At 39.8% G+C, this 18,994-nt stretch overlaps 1 protein-coding gene across 2 annotated transcripts in view; it reads right to left on the reverse strand.

The window, feature by feature from the left end:
• The window catches only part of TUBGCP5 (tubulin gamma complex component 5), a 56,176-nt gene that overhangs the window by 23,246 nt on the left and 13,936 nt on the right, over window positions 1-18,994 (reverse strand). The window contains exons 4-8 of one of the 2 annotated variants that reach the window (XM_081243216.1): window positions 11,093-11,189; window positions 10,612-10,691; window positions 10,077-10,212; window positions 6,009-6,123; window positions 542-631 (exon numbers count right to left, since the gene is read on the reverse strand). In XM_081243216.1, the coding sequence (XP_081099342.1) occupies window positions 542-631; window positions 6,009-6,123; window positions 10,077-10,212; window positions 10,612-10,691; window positions 11,093-11,189 (518 nt within the window). Of the gene's footprint in view, window positions 1-541; window positions 632-1,298; window positions 1,448-6,008; window positions 6,124-10,076; window positions 10,213-10,611; window positions 10,692-11,092; window positions 11,190-18,994 lie in introns of those variants that run through there. The other variant, XM_081243217.1, reaches the window with a different exon arrangement.

Genomic DNA, 18,994 nt, shown 5'->3' on the forward strand with positions numbered 1-18,994 from the left:
CACATACATGACGGTCCAAACAGATCTTCCCACTTTTAAGCATGTCAGTATTATATTTTATGGCAGAGAGAACCAGAAACTGTAAATCTCAGTAGTAACAGCACTACATGTTACGTTCTTCATCTTCATTTTTGTGTGAACACAATCTAGATTCTTAGATTCCTGGTTCCTAGGTACAGGGCACAAGTAACTATCACTGATGTGCTCTGCCTAAAAAGCAGTAAGCAGAAAATGAGAAACCTTAACTTGAATTCAGATATTTAAAAAGTGATAGTCTAAACTTGGTTAAATCATATATGACATTATTTAAAATGGAAAAGAGGTAAATATACCAAAATCTCCACGGTCGACTCTAAAGTTTGGGCTTCCTGAGTCTGCCAATCCAAATTTAGGTGTCCACAGGGACCTGATTTGGGTTCATCCTAATGCCCTATTTCTAATATGCACGTGAAAAACCCTCAAACACCTTTCTTCAAAAAACCAAAATTCTGCTTCTCATTAATAAAGTCTTTAGACCATGAATTAGGTTAACAGGTCTTACCATAGGGTTTCCCGAATAACCTGCGTTTCAGTAACCAAAACTCTGTCATCTGGAACATATAATGGGTCACTGCTGTACAAGTGTTGGTCCCTATGAGATAACAAACATTAAATGTCAACGAAAAGAGTTCTCATTAAGTAGAAGTAGAAGTCTCACAGAATATGTGTAATTTAGTGGTAATTTACCCAGGAATAGATCAGCAAATACACATAATACATACTTTAAATCCCCTCCCATATTCATTTTCAACTGAAATACTCTCACAGAAGCACTTGCAGAGCAATTCTATTTGCTATGTTGATTGCTGACTTAGGCAAATATTTAAACCTAGGTATTGTTGTTTGGGAAAAATAGTAACTATTTCTGCAGTAAGTACACTAAAACAAATCAAATAGATGGCGTAATATAAACCAATCCATTCACTTTGAAAAGAACAAATCAAAAGATAGATTATAGTTAAATAATTTCACTTTAAAAATAATAATTAAATAACAAAACTGCTTAATTGGAATTGTTAAAAATTTCAAGGAAAAGCAGGTTTGAGATTTGTTTTCCCTTCTCACTTGGCTGCCTTGAGAATAAACCCTTTCTGCTGCAAACCTTGGAGTTTCAGCATTTGGCTTGCTGCTCATCAGGCAAATGGAGCTAGTTCGATGAGGAACTGACCACAGGTTAAGTGGCAAGTGCAAAGTGTTATGAAGAATAAGTGACTGAGGAGAGTGGCCAAGATGGCAGAGTAGAAGGACCCTAAGCTCACATCCTCTCACGAGCACAGAGAAATTACAACTAACTGTGGAAAGAAAAACTGATGAGAAACACTGAAACATACCAGAAAATATTAAAGAAGGAACCACAACAAGACAGGGAGGAGAGGCAGACTCGCGATGTAATCAAATCCGATACTCCCCAGGTGGGTGACCCACAAACCGGAGAATAATTATATCATAGAGGTTCTCCCACACGTGAGGCATGCCCCAGTCTGGGGGGTCTGCCACCGGGAAGAGAGCCCCCAGAGCATTTGGCTTTGAAGGCCAGTGGGGCTTGACTGCAGGAGCTCCACAGGATGGAGGGAAATAGAGACTCCACTCTTAAGGGCACAAACAAAATCTCATGAGCACTGAGACTGAGGGCAAAGGCAGCAATATGATAGGAGCCCGGGCCAGACCTACCTGCTGGTCTTGGAGGGTCTCCTGGGGAGGTGGGGGATGGCTGGTGGCTCATCCTGGGGACAAAGACACTGGTGGTGGCTATATCAGGGAGCATTCACCTGCGTGAGCTCTCATGGAAGCTGACCTCTTGGCACCAAGACCTGGTCCCACCCAGTAGGCTGTAGGCTCCAGTGTGGGGACGCCACAGGCGAAACAAACTGGGCAGGGACACAGCCCCTCCCCTCAGCAGACAGGCTGCCTAGACTTCCTGAGCCCACAGCCGCCTCTACACACACCCGCAGATACAACCCTGTGCACAAGAGGGACAAGACCCAGCTTCACACATCAGTGGGCAGGCACCAGTACCTCCTGCAGGAAGCCTGAATAAGCCCCTGGACCAGTCTTACCCACCAAGGGGGCAGACACCAGAAGCCAGAAAACCACAGTCTGCAACAGCTCACTGATGAAATCAAAGAGGAAATAAAAAAATACCTGGAAACAAATGAAAGTGGAAACACAATGACCAAATCTACTGGACACAGCAAAAGCAGTTCTAAGAGGGATGTTTATAGTAATACAAACCTAACTCAGGAAAAAAGAAAAATCTCAAATAAACAACCTAACCAAACACCTAAAGGAACTAGAAAAAGAAGAACAAATAAAACCCAAAGTTAATAAAAGGAAAAATCATAAAGCTCCACAGTGGAAGTAAATGAAATAGAGACAAAACCATAATAGAAAAGATCAATGAGGGCTTCCCTGGTGGTGCAGTGGTTGAGAGTCCGCCTGCCGATGCAGGGGACACGGGTTCGTGCCCCGGTCTGGGAAGATCCCACATGCCGCGGAGCAGCTGGGCCCGTGAGCCATGGCTGTTGAGCCTGTGCGTCCGGAGCCTGTGCTCCGCAACGGGAGAGGCCACAACAGTGAGAGGCCCATGTAACGCAAAAAAAAAAAAAAAAAAAAAAAAAGATCAATGAAACTAAGAGCTAGTTCCTTGAAAAGATAAACAAATTTGGTAATTTGTTTATCAGACTCATCAAAAAAAAAAAAAAGAAAAAAAAAGAGAGAGAAGGCCCAAATCAATAAAATCAGAAATGAATAAGTTACAACTGACACCACAGAAATACAAAGGGTCACAAGAGACTACTATGAGCAACTGTACGCCTAATAAAATGAACAACCTAGAAGAAATGGACAAATTCCTGGGAATGTACAATCTCCCAAGACTGAATCGGGAAGAAACAGAAAATATGAACAGATCAATTTCCAGTAATTAAATTGGATCAGTAATCAAAAAAAGTTCCAACGAACAAAAGTCCAGGACCAGATGGCTTCACAGGTGAAGTCTACCATACATTTAGACAAGAGTTAACACATATCCTTCTGAAACTATTCTAAAACACTGCAGAGGAAGGAACACTTCCGACCTCATTCTACGAGGCCACCATCACCCTGATACCAAAACCAGACAAAGATATCACACACACACACAAAATTACAGGCCAATATCACTGATGAACACAGATGCAAAAGTCCTCAGCAAAATACTAGCAAACTGACTTGAACAATACATTAAAAGGATCATATACCATGATCAAGTGGGGTTTATCCCAGGGATGCAAGGATGATTCAACATCTGCAAATCAATGTGATAACACATTAATAAATTGAAGAATAAAAATTACATGACCATCTCAATAGATGCAGAAAAAGCTTTTGACAAAATTCAACATCCATTTATGATAAAAACTCTCAAAAAAATGGGTATGGAGGGAACATACCTCAACATAATAAAGGCCATATACGATAAACCCAGCTAACATCATACTCAAAGGCGAAAGCACTTCCTCTAACATTAGACACAAGACAAGGATGCCCACTCTTGCCACTTTTATTCAACATAATTTTGGAAGTCCTAGCCACAGCAATCAGAGAAGAAAAAGAAATAAAAGGAATCCAAATTGGAAAAGAAGTAAAACTGTCACTGTTTGCAGATGACATGATAATATATATAAGAAAATCCTAAAGATGCTACCAGAAAACTACTAGAGCTTATCAATGAATTCAGTAAAGTTGCTGGATACAAAACTAATATATAGAAATCTGTTGTATTTCTATACACTAACAATGAAATATCAGAAAGAGAAATTAAAGAAACAATCCCATTTACCACTGCATCAAAGAGAATAAAATACCTAGGAATAAACCTACCTAAGGAGGCAAAAGACCTGTACTCCAAAAACTGTAAGACACTGATGAAAGAAACTGAAGAGGATACAAACAGCTGGAAAGATATACCGTATTCTTGGATTGGAAGAGTCAATATTGTTAAAATGACCATACTACCTAAGGCAATCTACAGATTCAATGCAATCCCTATCAAATTACCAATGGCATTTTTCACAGAACCAGAACAAGAAAATTTTAAATGTGTATGGAGACACAAAAGACCTTGAATAGCCAAAACAATCTTGAGAAAGAAAAATGAAGGTGGAGGAATCAGGCTCCCTGACTTCGGACTATATTACAAAATTACAGTAATTAATACAGTATGGTACTGGCACAAAAACAGACACATAGATCAATGGAACAGGATAGAAAGCCCAGAAATAAACCCACACATTCACGGTTAATTAATCTATGACAAAGGAGGCAAGAATATGCAATGGAGAAAAACAGTCTCTTCAATAAGTGGTGCTGGGAAAACTGGACAGCTACATGTAAAAGAATGAAATTAGAACAGTCTCTAACACCATATACACAAATAAACTCAAAATGGATTAAAGACCTAAATATAAAACTGGACACTATAAAACTCCTAGAGGTAAACATAGGAAGAAAACTCTTTGACATAAATAGCAGCAAATTTTTTTGGATCCGTCTCCTAGAGTAATGGAAATAAAGAGAAAAATAAACAAATAGGACCTAATTAAATTCAAAAGTTTTTGTACAGTAAAGGAAACCATAAGCAAAACAAAAAGACAAACTACTGACAGGGAGAAAATATTTGCAAATGATGCAAATGACAACGGATTAATTTCCAAAATATATAAACAGCTCATACAGCTTAATATGAAAAAACAAACAACCCAACCAAAAATGGGTAGAAAACCTAAAGACATTTCTCCAAAGACATACAAGTGGCCAACAGGCACATGAAAAACAGCTCAATACACTAATTATTAGAGAAATGCAAATCAAAACTACAATGAGGTATCACCTCATACCAGTCAGAATAGCCATCATTAAAAAGTCTACAAATAGGGTTTCCCTGGTGGCGCAGTGGTTGGGGGTCCGCCTGCCAATGCAGGGGACACGGGTTCGTGCCCCGGTCTGGGAAGATCCCACGTGCCGCGGAGCGGCTGGGCCCGTGGGCCATGGCCGCTGAGCCTGCGCGTCCGGAGCCTGTGCTCCGCAACGGGAGAGGCCACAACAGTGAGAGGCCCACATACCGCAAAAAAAAAAAAAGGCTACAAATAATAAATGCTGGAGAGGATCTGGAGAAAAAGGAACCCTCCTCCCCTGTTGGTGGGAATGTAAAGTGGTGCAGCCACTATGGAGAACAGTACAGAGGTTCCTTAAAAAACTAAAAATAGAGCCCCAATGTCCATAGCAGCACTATTTACAGTAGATAAGACATGGAATCAACCTACATGTCCATCAAAAGACGGACAGATGAATGGATAAAGAAGATGTGATACACACACACACACATACACACAATGGAATATTACTCAGCCATAAAAAGAATGAAACACTGCCATTTGCAGCAACATGGATGGACCTAGAGATTATCATACTAAGTGAAGTAAGTCAGACAGTGAAAGGCAAATATCACATGATACCACTTATATGTAGAATCTAAAAAAATGATAGAAATGAACTTATTTATAAGATATAAATGCACTCATAGTCATAGAATAGAAACTTACTGCTACCAAAGGGGATAGGAGACGGGGCGAGAGATAAATTAGGAGTTTGGAATTAACATATACACCCTACTACATATAAAACAGGTAAACAACAAGGACCTACTGTATAGGATAAGGAACTATATTAAACATCTTGTAATAACTCATAATGGAAAAGAATCTGAAAAAGGATTATATATACACACACACATATATAAATGTATGTATGTATAACAATCACTTTGCTGTACACCTGAAACTAACACAACATTGTAAATTCAATACTTCAATTTTGAAAACTGTTAAAAAAAGTTCAAGAAAGCATTTGATTTAAGTCAAACTCAAAACCAAATATTAAAACACCCAAGTTTCCTCTATCAACACACGAAATGGAAAATAGCTTCTTACCAGACAGCAGCTAGATTGGAGTGCAAATGTAAACTATGAGGAAACCTCGAGGACCTGACTGTCCAGTACTGACGGACCACATGTTGTTCCAGCCAGCTTCGGGCATCTGACTCATCTAGTGGAAGGGAATTTATTTACATTTAAGTTATAAGAGTTAACAACAAAATACTTGATCAGCTTTGCTACAATATCTGGACTTATGATTCCATTCAAATATTCAATTGACAAAGGGTCTTTAAAGTAACAGCTACCCAACAACATTTATATATATAATCATTTACTTAAAACCATATATATATATACACACACACATACAAAGAGAGACATACAAAATTTAATTGTCACTGATAGAAAGTAAAAAAAAAAAAAAAAAAACTACTCGATTTTAAAATGACCCATGAATAAAAAGACACAATCAGTATACCTGAATAATTCAATAATCATAAAAGAAATTGAAATGGTAACCTAAGATGTTCCCAAGCACCCTCAAAGCCTCAGGACTAGTAGTAGGGTTTGAAGGATTAGCTATCTCATACAGATTGTTGTAGAAAACAGAAAAAGGGAGAGCTGTCTAACATTTTATGAGGCCAATATAACCTTGCTTCTAAAACCAGATAAAGACATGATAGAAAAAGTAATTCATCGAAGAATACAGATTAAAAATTCCCAATTAAAAAAGGCTAACCCAATCCAATACTATAGTAAAAAAATAACAGAATGATCAAGGAAGTTTAGCTCAGGAATTCAAGAATGATTCACTATCAAAAAAATCTATCAGTAAAGTACTAGAGTAAAAGTGATGAATTACAGAATTATCTCACAGATAAAGAACAGCACTTGATAAAGTTCAATACTTATTTATAATTAAAGACTCCTAGAAAAACAGGAATAAAGGTCTTAATTTTACAAAGGACATATCCAGAACCTATGCCAAAAACTATCACACTTAATTAAGGAATTTCAGGGGCAACCCTCTTGGGATAAAAACCACTCCAGGAAACCCACGCTTATTGCCACTGCTTCCTCTACAGACTAGAGGGCTGGCCAGAAAAGAGACAGGGTTAACATGTCATTAATAAGATATAAGGTATAAGAACTGGCAGGAGGGGCTTCCCTGGTGGCACAGTAGTTGAGAATCTGCCTGCCAATGCAGGGGACACGGGTTTGAGCCCCGGTCTGGGAAGATCCTACATGCCACAGAGCAACTAAGCCCGTGCACCACAACTACCGAGCCTGTACTCTAGAGCCCGAGCGCCACAACTACTGAGCCCACGCGCCACAACTACTGAAGCCCACGCGCCTAGAGCCCGTGCTCTGCAACAAGAGAAGCCACCGCAATGAGAAGCCTGTGCACCACAACAAAGAGTAGCCCCCACTCGTCGCAACTAGAGAAAGCCCGCATGCAGCAACGAGGACCCAACACAGCCAAAAATAAATAAATAAGTAAATAAAATTTATTTAAAAAAAAAAAGAACTGGCAGGAGATAAAACTGTCAATATTTGCAAACAATACTGATTGTCTACACAAAAAATGTAATGGAATCAACAATATATAAGCAGTATGAGAGTTTAGCAAGAGCACTGGATATAAAAACAATTTATAAAAAACAAGTGTTCCCCTACCTACTCCAGCAATAAATAAAACAAAAAAAGACACTATTCACAATAAGAACTATTAACATACATAGAAATTAACAAAGACTTAAGGTTTTTACAAAGAAAATTTCCAAAATCTGGAAAGACGTTAAAAAATTAGAATAAACGCAGATATTTTCATAGTAAAGATGTCAGATCTCCTCAAGCTATATCTATAAATTCAATGCAATCCCAATAAAAATTCCAGCTGGATTTTTAAAAAGGAACTTATCATACTGTTCCTAAAATGTCTTTAGAAGAATAAAAGCCCACAAATAGCTAAGCCTATTTTGAAAAACAGTAAAGGAGGTGAGGGGGAAACTTGCCTTCCATGTGTTGAAACATAGTACAAAGCCATATAAATAAAAAGTCTGTTCCTCCACAACTCACACTCAGGGAAGAGAACTGAATGTTCAGAAATAACTAAGTGTATCGATACATAACAATGTTAGAACCACAAAGCAATGTGGAAAGAATGGACTGTTGGGAAATCTGCTCATGACATGGGAGAAAAATAAGCTGGACCTTTTAACCTCACTGCACACATTAAAGAGGATCTGGTGGTCACTAAAGAGCTAAACACAAGCTCTAAAAAAGCAAACAGAAGGAAAATACAACAGGGGCATGTTCTTTTAGAGAAAAATATCAAGGCCCCCCCCCCAAAAAAATATCAAGGCCCCAATTCTAAGCATACCATGAAAAATTCAGATTTGAGTCCAATAAGATATTTTTAAAAATCACAGATTCTGTTTGAAGGATACCATGAACATACAGGTGACTGACTAGAGGAAGAAAACGGCAATGTCTAAAACCTAGGAATTACTATCTAGATACACAAAGAACTCTGAAGTGTGGGGATGGGCAAGAACGACATGGAACTCTAAAGAAAAGCGAGCAAAGGATGTCAGTGGATACATCGTAGAAGGGGCAAGACGGATCCCAAGTACTTATCCTGAGTAGTCAGACACATACAAATGACAACAGCAGACAAATCAGAGGGGGGGTCCTAATCAAGTAGGGACGAGATTGTGGACCAGGTCCATAACATTAGGGAGAACGGGTGAAGGCAGCTCAGGCCTGTCCACGAGAGAAGCAATTACAGACATGAGGGACTGCAAACTGCAACCTCCTACTCAGCCATGAGGAGCAACAGGAGAGATATTCATAGAGTGACATGGACAGATTAAAACAGTTAAATGAAAAGAAGAACAGAACAGAGTTTACACAGAGCACAATACCAGTATGTAATTTTTTTTTTTTTTTTTTTTTTTTTTTTTTTTTTTTTTTTTTTTTTTGCGGTAGGCGGGCCTCTCACTGCTGTGGCCTCTCCCGTTGCGGAGCACAGGCTCCGGACGCGCGGGCCCAGCGGCCGTGGCTCACGGGCCAAGCCGCTCCGCGGCATGTGGGATCCTCCCGGACCGGGGCACGAACCCGCGTCCCCCGCATTGGCAGGCGGACTCTCAACCACTGCGCCACCAGGGAAGCCCCCAGTATGTAATTTTAAAAAAGGAATACAACCAACCGAAACAATGTACTTTACAAGAACTCAACATGTTTGAGAACAGATATCAAATACATTAGAACAGGAGCCTGTCACCGGGCTGGCAGAGAAAAGGAGAGGGGAATGAGAATCAGAAAGGGCAGAAGAGAAGAAATAAACTAAACCAAAAGGCCCTGCACCGGCTGCTGCTGCTGCTCACATGCTCTGAGCTGATTAATCCACACTCTACCCTAAAGGTCCAATTCAAGAATGAAAAAGAAAGGGAAGAGAAAAGAAAACAGAAAATCGTTAGCATGCTAAATCAGCTTTAACTACTTTATGTGCATTTGGCAAGGTTCAGGTACAATGAACAGGGCTAGGTCACAGACCCCAGCTTCTGGGGTTAGCTTCACGGCTGTGACCGTGGGAAAAACACTGTAACCACGCCTTTGTTTTTTACCTACAAAATGAGAAGTAGGATTAGGTGTTCTAATCTCTAAGGTTGTTTCCAGCTCTTTCTACATTCTACCAATTCATATTTTTTTTACTAAAAACTGAAAAAGCAGACATTCAAATTTAAAATTAAATTGCAAGGATCTTTTCTTTTTATTTAGTCACTAACTTTAGCAAAGCCAATCTTCTCAAAAAAAAAACAAAAAAAGAAAAGAAAAGAAAAGAAACAACCATTTAGGACTAACAAAGTTCTCAGAACTATATATTTAAAAAAAAGACCAAAATATCACTGTAAATGCCTTTTCAACATTAATTCTATAGAGCTACTTCTTAGGCACTACAGAAGAAAGATCTACTAATGGTTTAAAAAGGTTTGTTTTTAAGGACGGCAGAGCTTACCAATATTTTAAACCACATAGAACTGATTGTCAAAGCTTGCCTTTCCTTCTAGAGAATTCTTCTGTTAGAAAATGATGCCAGTATCTAAGAACACACACTACCTCTCCAGCTGACTTGAGGTCCCGGTTTTTTGTTTTGATCTTGTTCTTCTAATGGTGTCCTGTCCACCTGAATCCCAGAGTCCTCTCTGCTTAAAGGCTGTTGATCATCTTCATCCTCACTTTCTTCAGACCAATTCTGATTAAAAGAAGGAAATACACCTTGCCCTTAGAGCACCTAACAACTGGAGCTATTTAGACTAAAAGATCAAGAAAATTTCAGAAGAAAAGCAAAAACTTTATCAAATGAAACTTTTTTCTACATGTCTTGAAAGTTACTATTACAGGATGGAATTAGTTTTGGTGGCAAAATCCCAAGATTTACAGCTCCTTAAGGGATACATATATTTTCTGATCAACTTTGTAGTACTGATGTTTGGGTGCAAAATCTTAATAAAACTTCCATAATAAACCACTCTGATTTAGTAAAGAGTGTTCCTGTTTTAGATAAGTTGCTGTAGGGCACAGGACCCATAAAAATCATCTAAATAACTTGGCATGTATTTATGTTTTCAGTAGCAAAACCACTGCTACTTACTGGTGTGTCTACATTTGGGCCAAGGTCAATTTCTTCACCTTCCATCAAGTATTTTCCCCAGTCGAAATCATCTTTCTTTTCTAAAATATAGCAGAAGAATTTCATCAGCTTGATCAAAAATATGTGGGAAAAAAACCCTAAATTACAGTAAAAAGTCTAACAAAACTCAGAATAACTTGGGAAATGAAAGTTCAAAAATATTGAAACACTCAATAAGTTGACATTCTAATACATTTTAAATTTTAATTTCTTTATCTTCAAAAGTGATTTTTCTCTTTATATAACTGAAGGTTTAACTTACAGAGTCAGAACTCATATTTTAAAAGAAAATTTACAACTACAATTGCATTTAAGACAACTGAAATATTTTAGTTTCAGATTGCTTTTTACAACTTTTGATAAAATCTCAAAGTCTGGTAATTAAGTCATAAAACCAATTTCTCTTTTATTTGTTATATATGAAAAGCATTTGGTAACGTACCCACTTCTTTATCTCTTGGTGTTTCCACATAATTGCTGTTTGAAGGAGAATCAGACAGACATAGAAGAAGTGACAATATGGAATAATGTGCATCTGTCTTTAAAACAAGAAATGAAAAATATGAATCACTGAGGTTGGTAAGAGCTTTCTAAACTAGTTTGAGTAAAGAAAAGATAACCCCATGACAGTTATGTCCTCAACTTTTTTTCCTGGTTTAAGAAAACACAAATCATACCTAAATAATCTCAAACTCTAAACTTGTTTTTACAGTTCAAATGTGTACAGATAAGGAACCTGTCAAATAATGCACTACCTGAATCATAATGAGGAATCTCAGACAAACCTAAACTGAGGGACAAGCTACCAAATAATTAGCCTGCTCTCTTCAATAATGTCACGGTCAAAAAAAGAAAGGGTGAGGAATGTTCCAGATCAAAGGACACCAATTGGTGAACCCAAGCAAAAAGTACACAGGAGTTCCTTTTAGTATTCTTCAACTTCTAAGTTTTTTAAAACTTAAATTGTATTTTAAAAATCACATTTAAAAAGCTGCCAAAAATGAAAAATACTCCAAATATGCAAATAGTCATAAACTATGCATGGAAAGGAGAGAGGAGGTGAATTAAAATCAAGGAAGGTAAAGGAAGTCTCAGGTTACCTCTCCCTATTAAATGTTCTATAGTACTTTATGCATAGCTTCATAGTGTTTATCATAATTATAATTAAATAGCTATTCACAACTACTTGGGTAGTGATGATCATGTCTTGTTTATTCCGTACTCCTACCACCCAGTGATGACAGGGACACAGTAGACACTTGGTAAACTTTCCTGGGAACGATAAGGCACTATATCACGAATTCTCTGCTTAGAAATGCGTTAAATTCCTTTAACAACAACAACAAAAAATTTTCATTCCATAGAGAAGAGTAGTCTAAAATGTAAATATTTGAAGAAAATAACTCCCAATATATAAATCTATTATTTAGTAATAATTGCTAACATCAGATTGTTTATTTTGGAAGGACTTTGTACACCTGAAACAGGTGAATGTTACCAGTGAAAGAGGAGAGAACTATGTACAGTAAAAGCAAGAGCACACACAGTGCCCTTGCAGACCTCCCTACTTTGCCAAGGACCAGAACTACCGCCCTGTAGCTACATGGTGATGCACAAAAGCAGCACATGGTCCTGGGAAGAGGACCTGGATGAGGCCATTCCCCTACCCTTTGTTCATTTTTTTGCTAACATCTATAAGGGAGCTTGACACCTAGAAGACTCATTAATTGAGGTAATCACTGAACTAAAAAATTAGCATTAATGGCTAAAACATAACCTATCAATCAGCTAATATCACGTTTTAACTGAAGTCACTAATAGCATTAAAGAAAAAAGAAGACTGCTGCTAAAAGTTAGGGCCCTGGAACTTAACATTTAGATGATAGAGGAGACTGTCCAAGATGGCAGCTTGGGAAGACCTGCGCTCACCTCCTCCTACGGGTACCCCAAAATTACAACTATTTACAGAGCAACTATCAGTGAGAATGCTCTGCAGACTAGCAGAACAGATCTTCTGCAGCTAAAGATATGAAGAAGGAACCACAATGAGATGGTTAAGAGGGGTGGAGACATGGTATAGTCAAGACCCATACTCCCAGGTCAGTGACCCACAAATAGGAGGATAATTATAACTGGAAAAGTTCTTCCCAAGGAGTGTGGGGTCTGAGCCCCCTGTTGAGCTCTCCTGCCTGGGGGTCCTGCATTGGGAAGACAAGCCCCCAGAATGTTTGGCTTTGAAGGCTAGTAGGACTTATATTCAGGTGACGCAGAAGGCTGTGGGAAATACAGACTCCACTCTTAAGTGGCACACACAAAATCTCACATGCTCTGGGACCCAGGGCAGAAGCACTAATTTGAAAGGAGCCTGGGTCAAACCCACCTGCTGATCTTGGAGAACCTCCCAGAGAGGCAGGAGGTAACTGGGTCTCATCCTGGGGACACAGATGCTGCTGGCAGCCATCTTGGGGAGCATGTTCTACCACAAGGACATTAGTGTGGGCAAGCACCATTTTGGAGTCCTCCTCTAGCCTATTAGCACAGGGGGCTTACCTACCCACCAGCCAGTCTGTAACAATCCCAGGGCCCCCAGGCCAGCTGCCAGCCATGTGAAGACCCAGCCTCGTCCACCAGTGTGCCCACAACCCACCCCACCCACCAGTGGGCCAGCACCAGCCCCAGGACCTGCTGGGTCCTGCAGCCAGCTGTGCCAGGACCCGGCATTGCCCACCAGCATCTGGGCAGACCTAACTGAGGCCGAGTCTGGCAGCCAACTGTGCTGAGGACCGTCCTGTGTACCACTGCGCCCACAGCAGTCAGCCCACCACAACAGAAGGGTCCATGCAGCCCACAGAGGGGGCACCCATAGAACAAATAGCTCTGGTGACCAGAGGGCAGTGCTCTGCTGGGCCCCGTAGGGCATCTCTTATATAAGGCCACTCGTTCAAGTTTGGGAAACGTAAGCATTCCCCCTAATGAACAGAAGTGAAAAGAGAGAATTAGGCAAAACGAGGTGACAGAGAAACATGTCACAATGATAGAAACACAGTAAAAGGCCAGAAGAAAGAAGCAAAGTGGAGGTAAGTGGTCTACCTGGTAACGTTTCCAAGGCAATGACCGTGAAGATGCTCAACACACTTGGGAGAAGAATGAACACAATGAGAAGCATAACAAAAAGTTAAAAAAGAAAAAGAAAAACCAAACATAGGTGAGGAATACAAGAACTGAGATAAGAAATATTCTAGAAGGAATTCACAGTAGATTAGACGATACAGAGGAATGGATCCGTGAACTGACACTGGAAATCATGCAAACTGACCCAAAAATTTAAAAAGAAGGGCTGTTTAAGAGACTTCTGGGACAATACCAAGAGCACTAATATTCACATGATAGGGGCCCCAGAAGAAGGAGGAAGGGGCAGAGAACTTATCTGAAGGGATAAGAGCTGAAAAATTCTTCAACCTGGGAAAGGAAACAGACATCCAGGTCCCGAAAGCACAGAGAGTTCTAAACAAGATCAACCCAAAGAGATCCACACCAAGACACACTGTAATTAAAATGCAAAAATTAAAGTTAAAGACAGATGTACTTCCCTGGTGGCGCAGTGGTTAACAAACTGCCTGCCAATGCAGGGGACATGGGTTCAATCCCTCGTCCGGGAAGATCCCACATGCCGTGGAGCAACTAAGCCTGTTCGCCACAACTATTGAGCCTGCGCTCTAGAGCCCACGAGCCACAACTACTGAGGCCCATGTGCCTACAGCCTGTGCATCGCAACAAGAGAAGCCACCACAATGAGAAGCCTGCGCACCGCAATGAAGAGTAGCCCCCGCTCGCCACAACTAGAGAAAGCCTGTGCACAGCAATGAAGACCCAATGCAGCCAAAAGTAAAAAAAAAAAAAAAAAAAGTTAAAGAGAGAATCTTAAAGGCAGCAAGGAAAAAACAAGTTACTTACAAAGGAATTCCCATAAGGCTATCATTTGACTTTTCTGCAGAAACTTTGCAGGCCAGAAGGAAGTGGCATGATGCATTTAAAGTGATGGAAGGAAAAAACCTACAACCAAGAATACTCTACCCAGCAAGGCTATCATTCAGATTTGAAGGAGAGAGCAGAAGTTTTACAGACAAGCAAAAGCTTAAAGAGTTCAGTACCATCAAACCAGCTTTTCAAGAATTGTTAAAGAGACTTCTTTAACTGGAAAAGAAAAGGTCACAACTAGAAATAAGAAAATTACAAAAGTAAAAGCCTCAGTGGTAAAGGCAAATATACAGTAAAGGTAGTAGATCAACCACTTATAAAGCTAGCAGGAAGGTTAAAAGATAAAAGTAGTAAAATGATCTATATCCACAGTAAGTAAATTAAGATATACACAAAACAAAAAGATATAACATATGATGTCAAAAACATTAAATGTGGGCTTCCCTGGTGGCGCAGTGGTTGAGAGTCCGCCTGCCGATGCAGGGGACACGGGTTCGTGCCCCTATCCCGGAAGATCCCACATGCCGCGGAGCGGCTGGGCCCGCGAGCCATGGCCGCAGAGCCTGTGTGTCCGGAGCCTGTGCTCCGCAACGGGAGAGGCCACAGCAGTGAGAGGCCCGCGTACAGCAAAAAAAAAAAAAAAAAAAAAACATTAAATGTTATGGGGAGAGGAAAAATGCAGGGTTGTGAAAATGTGTTCAAACTTAAGAAATCAGCAATTTAAAATAATCACATATATATATTAGCTTGCTATATACAAACCTCATGGTAATCACACACCAAAAACCTATAATAGATACACACACACAAAAAGAGAAAGGAATCCAAATGTAACACTAAAGATAGTCATCAAATCATAAGAGAACAAAAGAAGAAGGAACAAAAAAGAAATTTAAAAAAAATCCCAAAACAATGAACAAAATGGCAATGAGAACATACCTATCAATAATTACTTTAAATGTAAGTGGACTAAATGTTCCAATCTAAGGATACAGAGTGGCTGAAGGGATACAAAAATACCCATATATATGCCGCTCCTAACAGTCTCACTTCAGATCCAAAGACACAGGCAGACTGAAAGTGAAGAAATGGAAAAAGGTTTTCCATGCAAATGTAAATGAAAGCTGGGGTAGCAATACTTAACTCAGACAAAAAAGACTGTAAAAGGAGTCAAGGGACATTACATAATGATCAAGGAATCAACCCAAGAAGAATATACAATACCTGTAAATATATATGCACTCAACATAGGAGCACCTAAATACAGAAAGCAAATAATAACAAACATAGAGGGAGAAACTGACAATAACATGATAATTGTAGTGGACATTAACAGCCCACTTACATAAATGGACAGATCATCCAGACAGCAATCAATCAGGAAACACTGGCATAAATGATACATTAGATCAGATGGACTAAATAGACATATGTAGGACATTCCATCCAAAAAAGCAGAATACACATTCTTTTCAAGTGCACATAGAACACTCTCCAGGATAGATCACATACTAGGCCACAAAACAAGTCTCAGTAAAATTAAGAGGACTAAAATCATATCAAGTATCTTTTCCGACCACGCTGCTAGGAGACTAGAAATCAACCACAAGAAAAAAATTGCAAAAACCACAACCACGTGAAGGCTAAACAACATGCCACTAAAGAAGCAATGGGTCACTGTGAAATCAAAGAGGAAATTAAAAAATACTTGGAGACAAATGAAAGTGGAAACACAATGACCAAATCTATTGGACACAGCAAAAGCAGTTCTAAGAGGGATGTTTATAGTAATACAAACCTAACTCAGGAAAAAAGAAAAATCTCAAATAAACAACCTAACCTCACACCTAAAGGAACTAGAAAAAGAAGAACAAATAAAACCCAAAGTTAATAAAAGGAAAAATCATAAAGCTCCACAGTGGAAGTAAATGAAATAGAGACAAAAACATAATAGAAAAGATCAATGAAACTAAGAGCTGGTTCCTTGAAAAGATAAACAAATTTGGTAATTTGTTTATCAGACTCATCAAAAAAAAAAAAAAAAAAGAGAGAAGGCCCAAATCAATAAAATCAGAAATGAATAAGAAGTTACAACTGACACCACAGAAATACAAAGGGTCACAAGAGACTACTACGAGCAACTGTACGCCTAATAAAATGAACAACCTAGAAGAAATGGACAAATTCCTGGGAATGTACAATCTCCCAAGACTGAATCGGGAAGAAACAGAAAATATGAACAGATCAATTTCCAGTAATTAAATTGGGTCAGTAATCAAAAAAAGTCCCAACGAATGAAAGTTCAGGACCAGATGGCTTCACAGGTGAAGTCTACCAAACATTTAGACAAGAGTTAACACATATCCTTCTGAAACTATTCCAAAAAATTGCAGAGAAAGGAACACTTCCGACCTCATTCTACGAGGCCACCATCACCCTGATACCAAAACCAGACAAAGATATCACACACACACACAAAATTACAGGCCAGTATCACTGATGAACACAGATGCAAAAGTCCTCAGCAAAATACTAGCAAACTGACTTGAACAATACATTAAAAGGATCATATACCATGATCAAGTGGGGTTTATCCTAGGGATGCGAGGATGATTCAACACCTGCAAATCAATGTGATACATCACATTAATTGATTGAAGAATAAAAATTACATGACCATCTCAATAGATGCAGAAAAAGCTTCTGACAAAATTCAACATCCATCTATGATAAAAACTCTCGAAATACTGGGTATAGAGGGAACATACCTCAACATAATAAAGGCCATATATGATATGCCCAGCTAACATCATACTCAAAGGCGAAAGCAGGGGAGGAACCAAGATGGCGGAGTAGAAGGACGTGCTCTCACTCCCTCTTGTGAGAACACCAGAATCACAACTAGCTGCTGGACAATCATCGACAGGAAGACACTGGAACTCACCAAAAAAGATACCCCACATCCAAAGACAAAGGAGAAGCCACAATGAGATGGTAGGAGGGGCACAATCACAGTAAAATCAAATCCCATAACTGGTGGGTGGGTGACTCACAAACCAGAGAACACTTATACCACAGAAGTCCACCCACTGGAGTGAAGGTTCTGAGCCCCACGTCAGGCTTCCCAATGTGGGGGTCCAGCAACGGGAGGAGGAATTCCCAGAGAATCAGAATTTGAAGGCTCATGGGATTTGACTGCAGGACTTCGACAGGACTGGGGGAAACAGAGACTCCACTCTTGGAGGGCACACACAAAGTAGTGTGCACATCGGGACACAGGGGAAGGAGCAGTGATCCTGAGGAGACTGAACCAGACCTACCTGCTAGTGTTGGAGGATCTCCTGCAGAGGCGGGGGGTGGCTGTGCTCACCATTGGGACAAGGAGACTGGCAGCAGAAGTTCTGGGAAGTACTCCTTGGCGTGAGCCCTCCCAGAGTCTGTCATTAGCCCCACCAAAGAGCCCCAGTAGGCTCCAGTGTTGGGTCGCCTCAGGCCAAACAACCAACAGGGAGGGAACCCAGCCCCACCCACCAACAGTCAAGCAGATTAAAGTTTTACTGAGCTCTGCCCACCAGAGCAACAGTCACCTCTACCCACCACCAGTCCCCCCCATCAGGAAACTTGCACAAGCCTCTTAAGAGAACCTCAACCACCAGAGGGCAGACAGCGGAAGCAAGAAGAACTACAATCCTGCAGCCTATGGAACAAAAAGCACATTCACAGAAAGACAAACAAGATGAAAAGGCAGGGCTATGTACCAGATGAAGGAACAAAACCCCAGAAAAACAACTAACTGAAGTGGAGGTAGGCAACCTTCCAGAAAAAGAATTCAGAATAACGATAGTGAAGATGACCCAGGACCTCGGAAAACGAATGGAAGCAAAGATCGAGAAGATGCAAGAAATGTTTAACAAAGACCTAGAAGAATTAAAGAACAAACAAACAGATATGAACAATACAATAACTGAAATGAAAAACACACTAGAAGGAATCAAGAGCAGAATAACTGAGGCAGAAGAACGGATAAGTGACCTGGAAGACAGAATGGTGGAATTCACTGCTGGGGAACAGGATAAAGAAAAAAGAATGAAAAGAAATGAAGACAGCCTAAGAGACCTCTGTCGTTAAACCCAACATCATTCGCATTATAGGGGTCCCAGAAGGAGAAGAGAGAGAGAGAAAGGACCTGAGAAAATATTTGAAGAGATTATAGTTGAAAACTTCCCTAACATGGGGAAGGAAATAGCCACCCGAGTCCAGGAAGCGCAGCAAGTCCCAACAGGATAAACTCAAGGAGAAACACGCCGAGACACATAGTAAACAAATTGGCAAAAATTAAAGACAAAGAAAAATTATTGAAAGCAGC

This window comes from Mesoplodon bidens, assembly GCF_964165515.1.
Source record: "Mesoplodon bidens genome assembly, chromosome: 8".
Taxonomy (NCBI): Eukaryota; Metazoa; Chordata; class Mammalia; order Artiodactyla; family Ziphiidae; genus Mesoplodon; species Mesoplodon bidens.